This window comes from Triturus cristatus, chromosome 9 (genome assembly GCF_964204655.1).
Source record: "Triturus cristatus chromosome 9, aTriCri1.1, whole genome shotgun sequence".
Lineage (NCBI taxonomy): Eukaryota > Metazoa > Chordata > Amphibia > Caudata > Salamandridae > Triturus > Triturus cristatus.
The window spans coordinates 1220533913-1220551080 of NC_140592.1; the positions used below are offsets into that span (position 1 = coordinate 1220533913).

General features: G+C 38.8%; 1 protein-coding gene across 3 annotated transcripts in view; it reads right to left on the minus strand.

Annotated features, from left to right (window-relative positions):
• PCNX1 (pecanex 1) overlaps positions 1-17168 on the minus strand; it is a 617237-nt gene that overhangs the window by 340683 nt on the left and 259386 nt on the right. For 2 of the 3 annotated variants that reach the window (XM_085627290.1, XM_085627289.1), the window contains exons 7-8: positions 8690-8822; positions 961-1202 (exon numbers count right to left, since the gene is read on the minus strand). In XM_085627290.1, coding sequence (XP_085483416.1) covers positions 961-1202; positions 8690-8822 — 375 coding nt within the window. The remainder of the gene's footprint in view (positions 1-960; positions 1203-8689; positions 8823-17168) is intronic. The other variant, XM_085627291.1, reaches the window with a different exon arrangement.

Consider the following 17168-nt stretch of genomic DNA (forward strand, 5'->3'; position numbering starts at 1 on the left):
CAAAGTGCTACACAGGGAGCGAAGCCCGGCGACAGAATCCAAGACTATTTATAAAGCGGCAGACACTTCTGGTGGAGGTTGAATTCGATTGTGCAGGGGAGTCATTGAATAAAGAGGATGGGCAACATCTGTTTCTGAGCCCCAACACCCTGTGGGTGTTGGATGGAGTCCGCAAGGAGTTAGTAATGGCCAATGTTGCTAAGAAAAAGAGACAGAAGCACAGTAAATCTACGGTCACAGACATACCCGAAGGAGCAGTAGATGCCAATGGATGACACTGCCCAGGTGTGAAATTATGCTTCACAGACGAAAAACGTTTGTGGCAGTTTGTTGCTGAAACGCCTGAGCATATTACACACCAACCCATAGCTGAACACAATGGTGTCCATATAAACCCAAAAAGATCAAATACACCTTTGAGAATATCAAGCTTTAAAAACCAAGTGATTTCCGATTACGCTTGTTTCAATTAGAATTTCAATTACTGAATTTAGATACAACTTGTTTGCACAAGATCTCAATTTCAACATATACTTCACATAATCCTTACTTTTTTAAATAGAACATATCACAAGAATCTTAGCGTGCAGCTACATTGACAGGTCAGCTAGAAAATAAACCCATTACAGACTTCTCCTTTAGGAAGGAAAACTGCATTTTTACTGCCACAAAATAACATTTCACATTGTGAACATGCTCATGGACACTCCCATAAAGTGAAGTAGTCAATTAACACAACCGCTCTACAGTTTTGGACTTAATAATGCAGCATCGCTGGTAAACTTAAAATTATTACATTTCTAACATCTAAAAAGAAATGATTAACGCTAAACAAACACTAAGACTTGATCTTTATGGAAAGATTTTGAAGAACAAGGTTAAACAACAATAATATATGGTCATGCTATAACTGCAATAAAAAAAAACATACATGGTTAAATAAGTGAACTGCATTATTACCCAAAATGTGCTGCATTAACACTTCCATGTCACCAAGGTTACTTAAGGCCTGCATACCAAGTTCATCGTGCAAACTGCTACTGCCTACAGCAGAGGCACTGTCATGTGATGCTTCTAAGTGGACACTTCCATTTCTCACCAGCAAGGAGGCGCTAGCGCTCAGCACTGCCGCCTGGGAAGGGGGGCGGGACTGGACTTTGACCTGGGCTGTGGTCTGCTGGCACTGATGAACATCTTGAAGGCTAAGGAAAAACATGGATTGAGGAAAGGTTACAGCGAAAAAGTGGCTAAAGAACAACATGAGGCAAACTATCCATAGTAGCACCTAATTAAGAAGTAGGAGAGATACAGGACACAAACTTAACTCCATATACAGCTACAGACTTTGACACTACATAATAATAAAAAGGTTACAAAATAATCAATTCGTGACAAAGCAGAAAAACTGTTTTCTTAAAACACAACAAAAGCTGCTGATGCTTACTAAACTGTATTTACATTTTCTAGCACTATATCTGACCCATTCTGAACAACCAGACATCTTTCGGATTAAAGAGCCATTGTGTATGTTAATAAGCATCCCAGGAATGAAAACAATGCACCAGTGAAACCATGATTTCAGCTATGAGAAGAACATCCTCCTCTTTTTGGAGCAAACTCAAAATTAAGAGTGGAATCTACCGGAAGCATTCTCTACATCATATTAGCCTATGGTGGAGGAAAGGGGGAGGTAGGTGTACTGTGGGTGAGAGGAAGCAGGACTCTACTGGATTAATTACTGCCTCCGATTTATGAAGGATTTTACCTACCACATCACTTTAAATTCAGTGGCTAATGTAATCATTAAAAATGTGCATCATAAAGGGACCATTGAGGCCAACTGAAAAAGATGGAATAATTTTAAATTATTATGAATAATCAAATCCCTTCTCACTGGCGATCAAGTGCCTCCATACAAATCTAGGCTTAGATGTCTGGTAGATGGGAGTCAACACATTTTTGAGCATTGTGATTAATTGGAATCGATTTCTATAGCACTGTAGCTACAAGGTGGCGTGTCCTTGAGCCAGAGAAGAAATTGTGGCGAGGATAAATACCGAGGCCAGGACTAAGATTGATTTTTAAAAATCCACTTGTTCATTTTGGTGCCATGAAGGGACCTGGCAAATTATGACAGCATTTTCATTGTACCAGAAGCCTGAAAATTTCCTTTTGATCTGTGTTAGGGCTCATATTATGTGAGAGTGTAAATTATAGTAGGCCCCCGATTATGTCACTTTTCTGCAGATCTACATTCAAGCTTTGGAAGTTGGCGAGAAGCGGTAGTTCCAGGGCTAGAATAACTTACACATTTAATGGTAAGGACCAAGTCCTGTCCAATTTCTTTCCACTTTGGAAAAGGCTGGAAATTTACATCCAACATGGAAAGTAGGGGCACTTTTTCCCAGGATGGGAAAAAAGTAGAGGCATATGGAAAGGGGTTTGTGTGAAATGTTTTCACAAGTGAATTTGGAATCGTTTGACAGATTTCTCGCTCAAGCAAATACATGCTGGTATTTGCGCATGCAAAAATAGAATCCATAAAAGTTTGCTAGAAGCATAGTTTCAAGGCATACTACTGTAAGCTCCTGAAAGTCATAATTTGGCACCAATGCGAGATCGCAAACCTGAAAGTGCGATTTTGTGACATTAAAAATTGGGTCCCTATTTTATTGTTATGTTGCCCATAAAAGGTTTTATACATATTCTCCATTATTAATCTTTTCTTTTAATGTGTACAAGCAAACACTTTAAATCCTCTTTCCCACAACCATACTGTGGAATTGAACACTGGCAGCTAACAAGCGTGTGCTGAAGGAGGCTTGGTCTACTTGTCTACTGGACACAATAAATATGAAACCTTGCTGTGCTTGACCCCGAGCAATATGTCCTGGGTGTCCGGCAATAGAAAATCTACATCCCAGCAACAACATCAAAGGAGGGATTAACAGGCAGCTTGAGGACGGTATGTTATCATCAGTCAGTCTTCCATATAATTACCATGTGTACCCTGAATGCTCAGGGATGCCTTCACCATAGTCACTACCTAAATGAGTACCATAGGTGGAGGTGGACTAAACTTTAGCACTCTCCACTGGAAATTATTCTAGCCGAACCACAAAGTGGCCAAATACACAGTTTTTGTAAGACGTTTCTGCAAAAGAATATCTGGAGCTATCCAATTAGCTCATCCATTTCATTCTACTTTTTAGAGTTCAACTCTAATTAAACACTTTCTCATCCTGAATTGTACATGGGTTCCAAGAGAAGAGGTACGAAAAGATAGGTTGCAACCTCCAGTACCAAAATAGAGAAGCAGTTTCTTACTGTCTGCTAACTATACCGGTATAGTTATCAATTTGTATTTCATCTTATGTCTTATCCAAGTATGGACACCACAACAGGTTCTGGCACCAGCTTGGATACCAGCCTGATTTTATTTAAAAAGTTTTATAAAGTGCTGGCTAGACCCGGGGGTATTAGAGCGCTTTACAGGAGTTTGAAGAAGGAACAGGACTAAAACATTTGTTCAATAATATAGCATTCAGACCGGTTAAACTAAAAAGAACAAATTGATTAATACAAGTTAGGTTAACAGATATGCAAAAAAAGAGCTATCTACATAACGAATATGGATAAAGGTAATCAAAAACTTTAGCGAGTAATGAGTAATTAGGCTTGGGCAGGGGGTGAAAAATAGATATGGGAAGAAGTATAAATGACGACTATGGAAGGGGATGGATAAGAGTAGGCGAAGGCAGGTAGGGGAACTGGGGGGGAAGGGAGAGAGTAGCACAAGAGAAATATGTAAAGAGAAGGAAGGGAGAGGTGGGAGACAGGAGAGGGGAACCTGACAGGGGGAATCAGAGTGAAGGGTCGGAAGGGACCCCAATATTTGTTGAGAAGGTGCAGTTTGAGGTATTTTTTAAATCTGAAGTAGGAGGGGTTACATCGCAGGTCTTTAGGGAAGGCATTCCAGATGTTTGGGGCATTTCCGGAGAAGGAGCGAGATTGTGTGGTTTTCTTTTTTAACGGAGGAGGGACTAGGAGGAGAGCGTTGGTGCTTCTCATCGGTGTTACGACCTCTTAATCATACTTTAGACCTACATAGAGGCAATGAATGTGGAGTCGTCTGTTATGACCATCATGAATTATTCAAACACGATACAAGTGGATATTGTAAAGCATTTCTGTAGTGAAGTATCATATAATAAAGATCAGGAAACAGGGATACTTCATGTCATCTATTTATTAGCCACAGCTTCAGCCGTCCCCAAGTAACTGACTGGCCAGGAATCTCTGAACACAGAATACACATAGGACATTCTACATTCCAGCATTGCATCACTGGAATATAGTAAGCATGAGATCACCACAATATCTCCCTTCTTTACAATAAAATAGTGCAAACAAGTAAAGTAAAAGTAGCATGAATACAACAAGCAAGTAAAAACAAACTATGTATAATAAAAATATACAAGAATTTCAATCACGGAATCTTGAAGGTTTAACAATGTTCCGTCTACTATTCCTTTGTTCTGACAAAGGACGTTTTAACTCAGCAGCATGACTGTCAGAAGGAGAAGATGGTGAAATAGGAGCAACACGAGAACGCAAAGATGAACCAGACGGAGAAGAAAGATCATGAGAGAGGACATCATGAGAATGCACCCTCACAACTCTTCCCTTATTCCACCATTCGTTCCTGCTAGTTCTCACTGCATTCTTGGTTACAACATCGATTCTGACAGGTCGTTTGAATTTCGACATAGGACATTCTACATTCCAGCATTGCATCACTGGAATATAGTAAGCATGAGATCACCACAATTTCTTAAGCCCTACTTCTAACATTCAGAATTTGCATGGCTGCCGCTGCCATTGAGTTTCTATTTAAGACGATTCACTTAAAATTATGCATTTCACGTTCATAACACATAAGTGTCTAAAATTACAATATATTTTTGCTAATTGTTCCTTTCACTACTTCATAGTCATTTTATTTTTAATATGTAATAATTCAATTACATTGAAACATCTAATATTGCTTTGTGGGTACATTTAACACTAATGGAGTAATCCAAACAAATAAATTAAACTACTTAATACTTAAAATACTTGCAGAACCGCTCTAGACAGAAGGGAAAAGTCACTGCAAATGGAGGTTATTCAAGGAATCAGTCAAACTTGCACATTAATACTTAAGTAATTTGTACATGATATAAGCATGTGCCCATTGATAAAATTCTGAAGTTTCTCTTCCTGTGTTAATGAGTACCAAATCTGTGGTCCTTACGGTCCAAACCGAACATTAAGACCTTTGAGGATAAGATGGCCTTTGAGTGAAAATGAATCAGGATCCTGTTACTCTAGGGGTACGCCAAAGTTGATACATCTTGCTTCGTAAAGAAAGCCTTTAATTCAACCTTGGAACAAAAGAGCATTATTAGAGTCCCTGAACATCAGATTCACAGGTAGCTTATCATGAGCTGATTATGTTGAAAAATATCTTGAAGACAGCTTTCCAAAATGAATCATAAGTTTGTACCTTAATCAAGGCCCTGTGGATGCTACTGTATCTACTGCATTAAAGGTCTAAAATGCCAAAATAGCGGTGCCTGTTAGGAAGACTTAAGATGACTGATGCAGTAGATGCAATAGGAAAAATACTTTAGCAGGTGCTCCACCTTATAAACGATCAATCTATTAGTAAGAGTAGAAGTCTTCCAAAAATCTATACTTGCAACCAAAACCTTGAGGAAACATAAGTAATTTGATAAAAAGTCTACTTAAAATAGGAGTATGACAACTGCTGGCCTTATATTGCTATTACAAACTGTGTCTCGCTTTTGATTAAAAAAAGAAAAGTACAAGTTAACAAAGTAGCTAGAGATGGCAAGCTACATCTCCGCTCTGAGGCCACAATTTAACTCAAGCCCTACTTACACCTGATCTTTGCATTAACAGAGGAACTTAAAACTAATCACAAAAAATGTCAAGTGCTTCTCCTGACCATCTGAAAACGCTAGAGCTTCCCAATGAATAGAGGGACCTACGTCATGTGTGCTGACAATTCTCTAGGGGTGTGTACAGTTTGTTGCAGGAGCGCAGGCTTGATTCGATGCAGATTATAGGCCAACCTTCAGGATGCAGTATCCCATTTTCTCAACGTCCTACCCTTGCATAGGTTTTGGCATGCAAACTGTCAAGGTTTCCTCACAAGTGCTAAGCAGCTCGGAAAATAGATGCGGCATTTTCTTCCGACCTAACATCAAAATGGTTTTCTTCACAACATTGCAACTGGGTGGATGTTGATAATATTGTTTTTCTCAAGACTTATAAGAGTGTGACAGACTTTGTCTTAATGTTAAAAACCACATGGAGAAAACTTTGCAAACTTCTGTAACTGCAGTATTCCTAGGAATTATTATTATACCCCTACTGCTCTTCTTGCACACAGAGTGGAGTTTACCAATAAGCTCCCACCAGTATTTATGTGAGGGAATGGAGACCGCTTTGTTCCCTTAATGCATCTAATGGTTTTCATTGACCGGTGTCAGCTAACGAAAACTAAGCATTTTAAAGTGATAGGTTGAGCCATTTCAACTTATTTGGAAATGTGATACAGTAACGGTTTGCGACAATATTTCTATTTGGATAGCACAAAGGATTTTCAAAATGAAAGTTTGACCCACAACTCCTGACAGTTTTATGTGGTATCAGAAGATACTGGGGAATAAGGGATAACATGAGGTCGAAGAAGCAGATGGATAATTGCCCTATCAGTGTCCATATCAATGCGATGTTAAACCGTTTTTGCAGATGGTTTAACAGAAGAAAGCAATTTTTAAAGCTAATTCTTTAAGATTATGGTTATAGTAATTTTAAAGTTGCATATTTTATCAATCTGAAAACTCCAACAGCTTGGTCTTTGTACAAAGCGCAGTAAATGAATGCAGATGTTTTTAGTGATATATTAAAAGGTTTTTGTAACATACATTTTGACTTTGTATTTATTTTAGTTAAAAGATCTTGGGCGTCTACTTCAGTAAGTAACTTGGTTTGAATTTCGTGCTTTGATTTATTGCAGTTATGACTTATTGCTGTCGATTTCCAGAACAATAAAGATACTGACCATTTGCTATTTTACATAATAATTATGGTCAGTTTTGTAATTATCACACTACGCCTCTCAAATAAAAAAAACATTTTGAAAGTAATACAATACTCATAGAAGGATATTTTCTTTATGTTATTGAGCTGGACATTATCAGCCTCAAGTTTGTTCTGCTTGCTACAAAGAGACACTGATTTAAAACTGTACTCGGTCCAATAACAATCCTGCCCGAGTTACAAGGGAAAACTATAAAATGGAAATAAGAGAACTGACATCTAAATTGTGGAATCAAGTCTCTCACAATCACTTCTACAAACTATCTTGTTGATTCCTCAGTGTTAGTGGCCTGTGCTTGGATTCCCAGGTAGAGGTGTATTTGGCATATTGGAACTGAGTAATAATGATTAACATGATGGCAATAGCTTGCAAAATTCACAGGAAGCATGCAAGGTGTCCCATATTCACACCAGGCTATTTGCCCGCATCTAGAATAAGCCTTGTCAAAGCCAACGGGTCTGACAATGGCCGTCAGCCTTTTGGCTTTTTCAATTATTGTTTTGTTATGGTTTTTTCAAAACGTTATTGCTGGAGAAGCAGCTAGTCTGTCTAAAATCAAATCAAACAGAAAAAAATTGGCAAAAGCAAACATTTTTTAGTCTAAAAAAGCACACATTGCCATAGGATAGTAGCTTCTGAAGTGAAGTACTTTGTGCTTGGATGTACTCCTTCTGAAAGGGCAGAATGTAATCCCACATGAAAAAGTTAGGCAATGGCTGAAGTGGACTGACCCACAGTTCCATGCTGTAGGCTGCAGTGGGCAGATGAAAAACGTGAATGACAACAGACCAGTGGATGAAGGCCAGCTGAAAGCCCCTGTAAGTACGCTATTATACATATAATTTTAGTCACTTCAGCAGATTTTGGCTAATGGAAGACCTAAAAAGGAAAAGTACAAATAACACGCTTGTTGATTTAGAGAAGCTAAATCTTTTATTACTCAGTTAAATCTATTTAACTGAGTAATAATTCAATCAAGTAACATGCATTGCTCAAAATGCCAGTCCTGTCATGCATGAAAGGGCAATGTAATACAAAGAAATAGGGCTGTTATGTTTTTTGAGGCAGGTCACAAATATTGTGGCAGATCATGACAAGACCAGCCAAGGCATGCCTGGGAGCAAGTGGTGTATACTTGTTTATGTTTAGACCTTAGTTATGATGTTAGTCATATTACCTGTATGAGACAAAAACTAATGAGAAAGTAGGAAACATTCTTATTTAAAGTAACACCCTCAGGGTCTTGATTAAGGCACATACTTATGATCACGATCCCAGACAACGAGATGTGGCCATAGCCTTGCTATTTACCTTCATCTACCTTAAGGAAAGGTGTGTAATATGGTAGACAAACCCTGCCCCCTGGCCATTGACTTTATTCAACAAATGGAATGGCAAAACATTCATTAACGTTTGGAAAAGAGTGCAAACTGCACATGTGCATGCAAAGGTAGAGAAGAGGGAGGAAAGGTTATGTGACCTGCAGCATGCAGGAGGGACATCTGAATGCCATACCTGTGGGGCGATCCGATAAGAGATGCAGGAGGGGTTGGGTTACTCCCTGCATTGTGTCTTCGTCTTACTGCTTGACGTCTAAAAGTGCTGCGCTCACGGCGAAACGTGACCGACTCCTCATTCACTTTTGAAACTGCAGCAAGACAGAGATCTTCAATTAAATGAGATCCTACTTTTGTCCACGTTGCAGCACATTAGATTTGCATATTTAATCAATGTCTAAAATGTTATAAAGTAAAAAAGAGTGGTTTTTAAAGTCACAAATGAATACTCCAATGTGCGTTGATTTTTTACAATAAATATTTATGCTGCATTACTTATTACATTTCTTCCTATGGCCAAGATCAAAAGGAAAATACCTCAGTACATGCTATACCCAGGGTTGCAATGCATTGTACAAAAACTTCTGATATCTAATGTGACCCTTGCAAATGAATCTTTACAATCACTCAACCTGTTAATGTCCTTCATTTTTCTTTATCACAAGTCAATACCCTTTTGAGTACTAAGTTGGCTGTCAAACATGAACTTCTATACTGAAAATCCAACAACCAACAAATAAAATGTTCACTTGCTATAAAATAACTTTCAGGATTTGGACCCAATGGCTTGTAAATAGTTATTGAAACCAATAAGAATCCACAATCAATCAATATTAAGGAGTGTTTATGTTTGATAGTTGCAAACTGTCTAAATAAAATTGAGTTATACAGAACAACACAAAACCATGAATTTTGTACTTATTAAAATAAAGTATATTGCAGCATTATTAAGGGGGGCACAACTAATAATTTACATGATCTCTTTCATTATCCACTATACAACATTCTTTTCAAACTCTTGGATACAGGGTACTCAAATACACACACTTAAAACACTCACAATCCTGACTCTAAACTAGTCCACACGTAACTAAAAGGGAATTTCTCATGGGTTTATGCAAGCAAGATATACCAAATATCAAATTGTGTAGCACAAGATTAAGACGTCAGCAACACTGATTTGGCTCGCATGTGTACAATGACTGCTGCCTTCATTGGGACATACCAATAAAAATCCTGTCAATTTTATGCCACGTCTGTTTGGTGATGCCCCGAAACCAGTCCCAGTATATATTTTTTCGGTCCAGGGAGGACCTGGCTTAGGATTTCAGGCTGGTCTGTTTACATGAGGGGCAGGATCAAGACTGATTTGCATATGGCTGGGTCCAAACTGAGGTGGCGTGGTGAGCAAAAGAACGATGGATTAAACCCAGATCTTTGCAACTGGGGTGAATGTTTGCATTGTTCAGCATTCCGTCCATCATTTGTTCTTTTGCTTAAGTCTGTTCGAGTATTCATTGAATCAATACTGGGGAAGTTGTATCTTCTTCTCATCTCTGATAGTAATATACAGGTATATTGTAACAGCATAAAACAAATCGTAATTTATCATTTGATAATTAAGGAAATTACATTACACTGTATCATTCATTACATAATACTCAACAAGCACAAGATTGCATTGAAAAGGTAGAAAAATAATTCTTGGTGAGTAAAGTCTTAGAGGTTTTGCTACCTTTGCAAACTAATCCTGTGTGAACTAAAGATCTGTCTGCTAGTACAAATGTGTGCACAACTTTAATAACCAAAACATTTTCATGCACAAGACATGTCGAGAAAAATAATTGTATTAATTGTGAACAACATTTGAGTATTTCTCCATTTATTTTCAAATGAATTTGTTTTTTTGTTGCTCTGAATCGGGGACTACTAGCTCACTGACCCGTGCCAGTAAGTCAAGTTGTACTTTCAGCCAAGGCCATGGCAGAGACAAAGCATTAGAAATCATACTGAATGATTTAGTGCACATTCTGAGACTGCAGACATTCAATGGTAACCCCAGAAATATATGAAAAAGAACATGAACTTGAAAATAAAGTGATCCACTATATCAAAAGCTATAGGCAAATCTAGGATCTTTTTATAACTATTGTGCAGTCAATTAGAAAAGATACTGTTCATTTTTTGTCATTCTGTAAGTTTTGCTTTTTGTTTTTGAGGGACTTGTCCAATCATAATGACTAAGTATCACTAGAAATACAATATACTTATTTGGCTTACTTCAATGGAACTCATTTTGGTGGTTGGACAGTTGCCCCCGTTTAATTAACATAGATCCCATTTTGTATTATGGCACTGTGAAGATAATATTGAGTGAAGCAATACATTTCAAAAGATTTGTTGGTGAGAATATCATCAAATTTTGGGACGGCCGCCTTCTACTGGTCTGAAAGCAATCGGTCTTGAATTAGGGTTGCGTTCTTCTCATTTAAAAGAGGTAGCATGTATCAATTCTCTGACTTTAACAAGTAAGGGCAATATTAGTTTAGCTATCCATGTTTATTAGATTTGTGCAAACGTCAGTAGTTATGCTAGCAAAAAGAGAAAAGCAACTGCATCTTTATATAAAAGTTGGTAAGCCATTTGACTAACAAAAATGCACTTGGACAGGTAATTAAGGTGAACTCTTAAGGCAGATAGAGATTACATTTCAAATCAAAACACTAATTTATTATTACAGAACTAAGCTCGAGATATGTAAAAAAAAAATAAAGGATGATTTACCTTTAACTATTGTGTGCTACACTAACACGTTACTTTTTAAACTTGGTGCTAATAATATTATCATATCTATACTTTTTGATTGGTTAATCCCTACTGTCATTAGTGTTCAATGCATTATTTAGCTCATTGTGCTAATATGTCCATCAGCTATCAAAGGAACCGTTCTGAAACCGGTTCTTGAAGAAAGTGGTTGAAGAACAGCGAATACAGCATCTGACTACTTATTTGCAATTTATTAAGAAAACAGGTCTAAAGCAGACATTTCTGTAATATTTCAATCAAGTGATTATGTACTAATTGGATTGTGAATTCAGTGTTTAATGTATTGTCTGTTTAAATGGACTATGAAAGTCTAATAAACGTTGCTTTATTACTACACTATATACCAAAGATGAAGGTAATCCACCAACTTAGTAAAGAGTTAATCAAGTGATCAACATAACAAATCTGAAAGTCATGACTGTAATTTATGGAAAATTATAGTACTTCTTGAGTACAGAAAGACTGAGGATAAGACTATTTACATTAGATTCAGAGTTGAGCACATCTAACATCTTTTTGGTATGACTGACAGATACTCAACAGATGAATGCATGATTCACAGTTATGGAAAGTGGAAATAAATACAGACCATGGATCAAGCCAAAGCAAAGAACACGGGAGAGTAACGCTGATGGCATTTTAAGTTTTGGCATGATGTTGCTCTTGTGCCACCAGCAGAAAACTACTGCAAAATAATACTAGAACAGGCATGAGGCAGGATGGGAAACAAATGACTCACATTTTATACTACACATAAGAGCGCATTACTTAAATTTCATCATGCTGCCGCGGATGTTCGTCTAAGCGTGGTGCACTACTACAGTTTCATGCACATTGTTGCTTTTTAGTCCATGCAGAACTTGAACCATGTGTTAACCTATGCTTGTGCCAGGACTTTCCCCCACTAATAAACACTCGAAACAAATCCTAGGGCTCAGGAACCCCAACCCTCAGACTGGAGTAGTTAGCTGAAATTAACACAGCTCCATTTCCACGTCAGGTTTTCAAGCAACCTACTAAGCTTAAGGAGTGTACGAGAGGCAGCTTTTGCTGTCTTAATTAACTTACTACTCTCTATATAGTGTAAAAAGCAGAGCCACTCTTTCCCCTAATCTCAAATTCCAGAGAACTACTCCTTCTCAAGTCTTTGCTCTATATCCCTGCCCCTTTACCTTGTTTTAATTATCTGTCCTGTGAGTTCGACTAAACAACAAACCTAAGTAGTTACCACAGATTTTCATTTTAACCAACTGGGCGAATGGAAGATGTATAAGAACACACTAAGATGCACCTGGACCAAGTACAACTGACTGACAAGTGGGCTACCTGTTCAAGGAAACAGGCTTCGAGAACTTGTGGAGGTAAAAGGCTCTTTACAAACAAATCTACAATGGAATACAAAGTCATCATGAATAGCATGTTTTAGTAGGCAGCATAGTTCATCAAATATGAGTACTTGCTGATGAAATCTGTATGTAACCGAGTGGTCACAATTTTGAATCTTGGATGGGAAAAACTAAGTTTTTTATCCTCTCAAAGTAGAAACAAGTATCCATGAGTTGTTTAATAGTGAGGCATTATCTGCAATGCTATGAAACGCTGAAACTGCAGTAGTGAGTACTTTACTAAACAACCCAAAATCAGTATTATACTGATTCACCAAACAAACAGCACAGTGGAGCACATGCAGTAGCTCTGACTAAAATGAAGAGTTATTTCCACTGGATAATTTATTCATTTTAGTTGTATTTTGCTTCTAGAAAACTATAGACGAAGACAGTAAGTGCAGTTCTTGTTTATAATAATAATAATAATAATCCACATTTGTAAAGCGCGAACAATCACCTGTAAGGGTCTCTAGGCACTGAGGGCCATCGGGAAGATTAAGCAAGCTATTGCCCAGAGTCACATGGTGCTGGGCTAATCTGCCGCCGGTGCCGGAGATCGAACCGTGATCCCCAGATTCCGGAGTCAGTCAGTCGCCCCGGCCGCGACGACACACCTCTTCCTACACATTCCTATACTTATGTTTGGCTTGCTTTAGCCAAAATGGCAAACAGTTTAACCCTAAAGAGTAAGCAGAAGCTCTTCACAGACATTAGTTTCTTCTCCTATCAAGTCACTTCTTTCCTACTTTTGTCTTAGCTAGTTTTTCTATTTTCCTGGCAAGGTATAGGCTACTTGGCAAATGTCTTTCACTGATTGCTTTTGGAGCCTTACTAAAAATCACAGCAATGTTTTTTTAAAGGCCCTTTTTCCACATAATCACTTTGGCATGCAACGTATCTGGAGGGGCTCAACCATCTCCAGGTAGCTCGTTAGTGTTGGGCAAAAGGGATCTACAACAGAATATGTTAGAACTGCCCAATAGGCTCTTACATCCAATCCTTTGTAATACTGATTAAAAACAAAGGTGACACATGAAGATAACTAATATTCCTGTGTCTGTGGGACTACATGTTGCAGCTGGTTTTTATTTGCCCAACTGGGTCACATGACTTTTGTCTGAACCATAGATCACTAATGGTTCTTTAGTGAGTGGAACTTTGTAGTGGTTTTATTAGCAAAATGCGTTAACTCTCGCATGCATGCACTCACGCATGCATACGTACACTCCCAATGGAGACTGATAGGTCAGTATTCCTGGGAGGGCTTTATGTGGCACATATAAGGTTCAGGAGATGGCTGTTCTTGTAGCCACATAGTCATCAAAGGATCAAGCCTGTCTGCTGTACCTATCGCATCGGTTTGCGCCCCTGTAAGTTGCCTGGCAGTGATATGTACTGCGGTCGCTCTTCCCAAGTAGCCTACACCTGGATATACAAAAAGGCTCCATTTTAAGCAGAAGTGGATACAACCTTCTTCAATGTCTTAAAAAGTTGAATGGTAAAAATAAATCTGTTCATAGCACCCGACTATTCTGTCTTCAAACTAAGGCCATGAGTATGTTGCATTGGCATTGACTGAGTGAAGAGCAGCATTATTAGTTTAATAGTGCAGGATGGTAAAGGCCAATAGCGTAATTTTGTGTTTCCTGTGTCCAACCAACCGGAGATATAAATTAATGCTTAAAATCATCAAAATCAGCTGTAATCTTTAACATACGAAAATTAATAGGTCAGCAACATGGGACGCATGTAACAAAGGGATGCTTTCCACTGACCCCCTTAGCGTTCTTTCAAAGAAGAATATTAGGAAACACTGTACCTATAGCAAAAAATCAAAGGTTCTTCAGAAACCCAAAATTCATAAATAAATTACAGCTTGCATAAGAGCATAACGAAAAATAACTACAAAAGGTTCCTCAAAATCTTAAGTACAGAGTTCTCACAGTGACAGCTGACAAGAATGACATGAGTTTTTAATGGCTGGAGAAAGGATTTTCAGCAACTCTTGGGTTGCTCCGCTTGTTGACATTATTCCTTTCTTGAGGGGCACCATGTGCCACATGATACTGTCAAATGAACACGACGGTGAATGAAGGCATATACTGCACTCAACATGATATGAGCAATCACAGGAATCTGTTCAGATTCCAAAAGGGAGGTGGAATCCTTTATTCTTTGGTGTGTGAAAAATAAAATATTTGTAACAATCTAAAAAAAAAACCCACTAACCTACTGTACATCTTGACAACAAGTATAGAGAGGAGAAAAATAAATGTGAAAACCATTGCTGGAATTTTTGGACACTTAGCTTGAATGAAGTGAAATAGCGCACAGTTTATTAGGTCTCGTCTGAGACAACGCATGAGCTGTTAATAGCAAGACATTGTGTTTCCTTACAGAGGGCTTAGAACCCACTGATTGCTTACCATTGTTTGGCTTCTTAGTCACTCTTATTTGTTTGGTCCTCTTTGGTCAGCATGTGGCGGCTTGACTTCATCTTCTTGTGTTTGGCCCTCCACGGGATTAAGGCCCAAGTACTGCTTTCTCGATCAGAGTCCTTATACTACACACACTTTGGAGCAACATCTTTCTTATTGTGGAAGAACTGCATATGATTGCATGCTGCTTCTGCCCTTCCACCTCTCGCCCCACTGTCCGTCGTGTTGCTTGTCACCTCCCACTATCTGTTGCATTGCTTTCTACCTCGGTCCCTCCTCCAATTATCCCTTATGCTCATTATCCTCTCCTACCAGTGTCTCAAGTTGCTTGCCCCCTCACTCCCTTCTCCCACGGCAGGTGTTGGCCCCACCATCTTCCGCAATGCGTTGCTTGCCCCCCAGCCTAGCCTGCATTGTGTTGCGTATTCCCATCCCCCTCACGCATTGGGCTGCTTGCCCCAGTCTAGCTACTGACGTGGCTCTACAAATGCAGTTCAGCCTGAACCAGGCTTTCTGCTGTGAGAATGACATCTGCATCCAGTGAGTGGGCAACATAAGTCCGCTGGAGAACATGCTTGGTAGGCCCAGCACAAAGAAGCCCAGGGCAGACCTGCTCTGTGTGCTAGCCAATATGAGTCAACACCCACTGATTGAGGGGCCAGCTGAAGTGGGGTTGTGGGTTTGGGACCTTTGTCAGCAGCCATCAATGAAAACACCACCTTATCAGGATCTCTGGACGAGTGAGAAAGGACTTTATTTTTAGAACTGCTGATGTATGTCCAAGGCTCCTCAAACAACTGCAATAAAAATACTTGACTAAAACAAACACTTACAAAGCCAATAGGTCTAGCCACTGCAAGAGCTATTGGCTTTGTGAATGTCTTTCAGCTATGTTTTACAGCAGCGTGACAGCAAGTTAGGAAAAAAGTCCTATGATGCAGCTAGCACTAGCCAGCGTTGGTGGCATCATAAGACTTTATTTCATGTATTTCATAACCCTATGACAGGGCGTAGCAGGTTTTTTCCCTAACTTTCAGCTGTGCTGCTGTACAACCTGGCTGAAAGATATTGAGAAAGTCAATGCATGTTATATTAATCTGCTCACATGAGAGGGTACAAAGTTTGCAACTCCGATGTAGTTACACTTGGATTGTGCTACAAGTCACATCTAATGCAACTTAATTTACAGATCCACTTTAAAGTTTCTACAATATACATGTGCTTGCAGGAATGGACAATGCCTGCAAAATTTCAAAATTGGTCAATATTCAACTCATCCACAAAAACGTAAAGAGAAGTGAGTGGAGGGCCAACAAAAACAGAAAGATAATCTGTTCCATCTAAAGAATCCGTCATTGGTCAAATTGTGTGCACACTCTGCCAGATGGCCTTTGCCTGCACTTGGACGGTATTCTGTTTATATTTTGTGCTGTGTATGCAGTGCCCAACAGTGTTGATAATGTCCCAGGTTTGGCTGTTTTTTCCTCTCTCAATAAGGGTTTTTCTCTCAATGTTGTGTGGATGCATTTGTGACGTGTAGCCAAGTTGCTGGGTTCGCTCCATGTCAGCCAGGACATGTGCATTCTGGAAATCTTCATTTAGTTCTTAAATGGTTTGATTTACAAGTACTGCACTAGGTATCGGAGTGTTTTACAAAATCTGTCTAAAACAAGCTACAGAGCCTGGCAACTTTAAGGCTGAACACAGTTAGGGCAGTAACTTTGGGGAGAAGATTAAGAATTAAATGAGAAAAGTTAATTTAGGAATATTTGGTTTTCTGAAAGGCAGGAAATGGCTCAGCTCTTAAGTCCACTCAAAGATAGTGGTAGAAATTCTATAAGATTGATGTGTCACCTAAGAAGGATTGGTTCAGTGCTTTGTAGGTAAAGTAGCTTCTATCTGCTTCACAATCCTGAAATGGCTCAGGAAGATCCTTTGGATGTTGCCTACTTCCACTCAAAAAACGGTAATCCAAGCACTTATCACATCTAGATTGGACTATGGC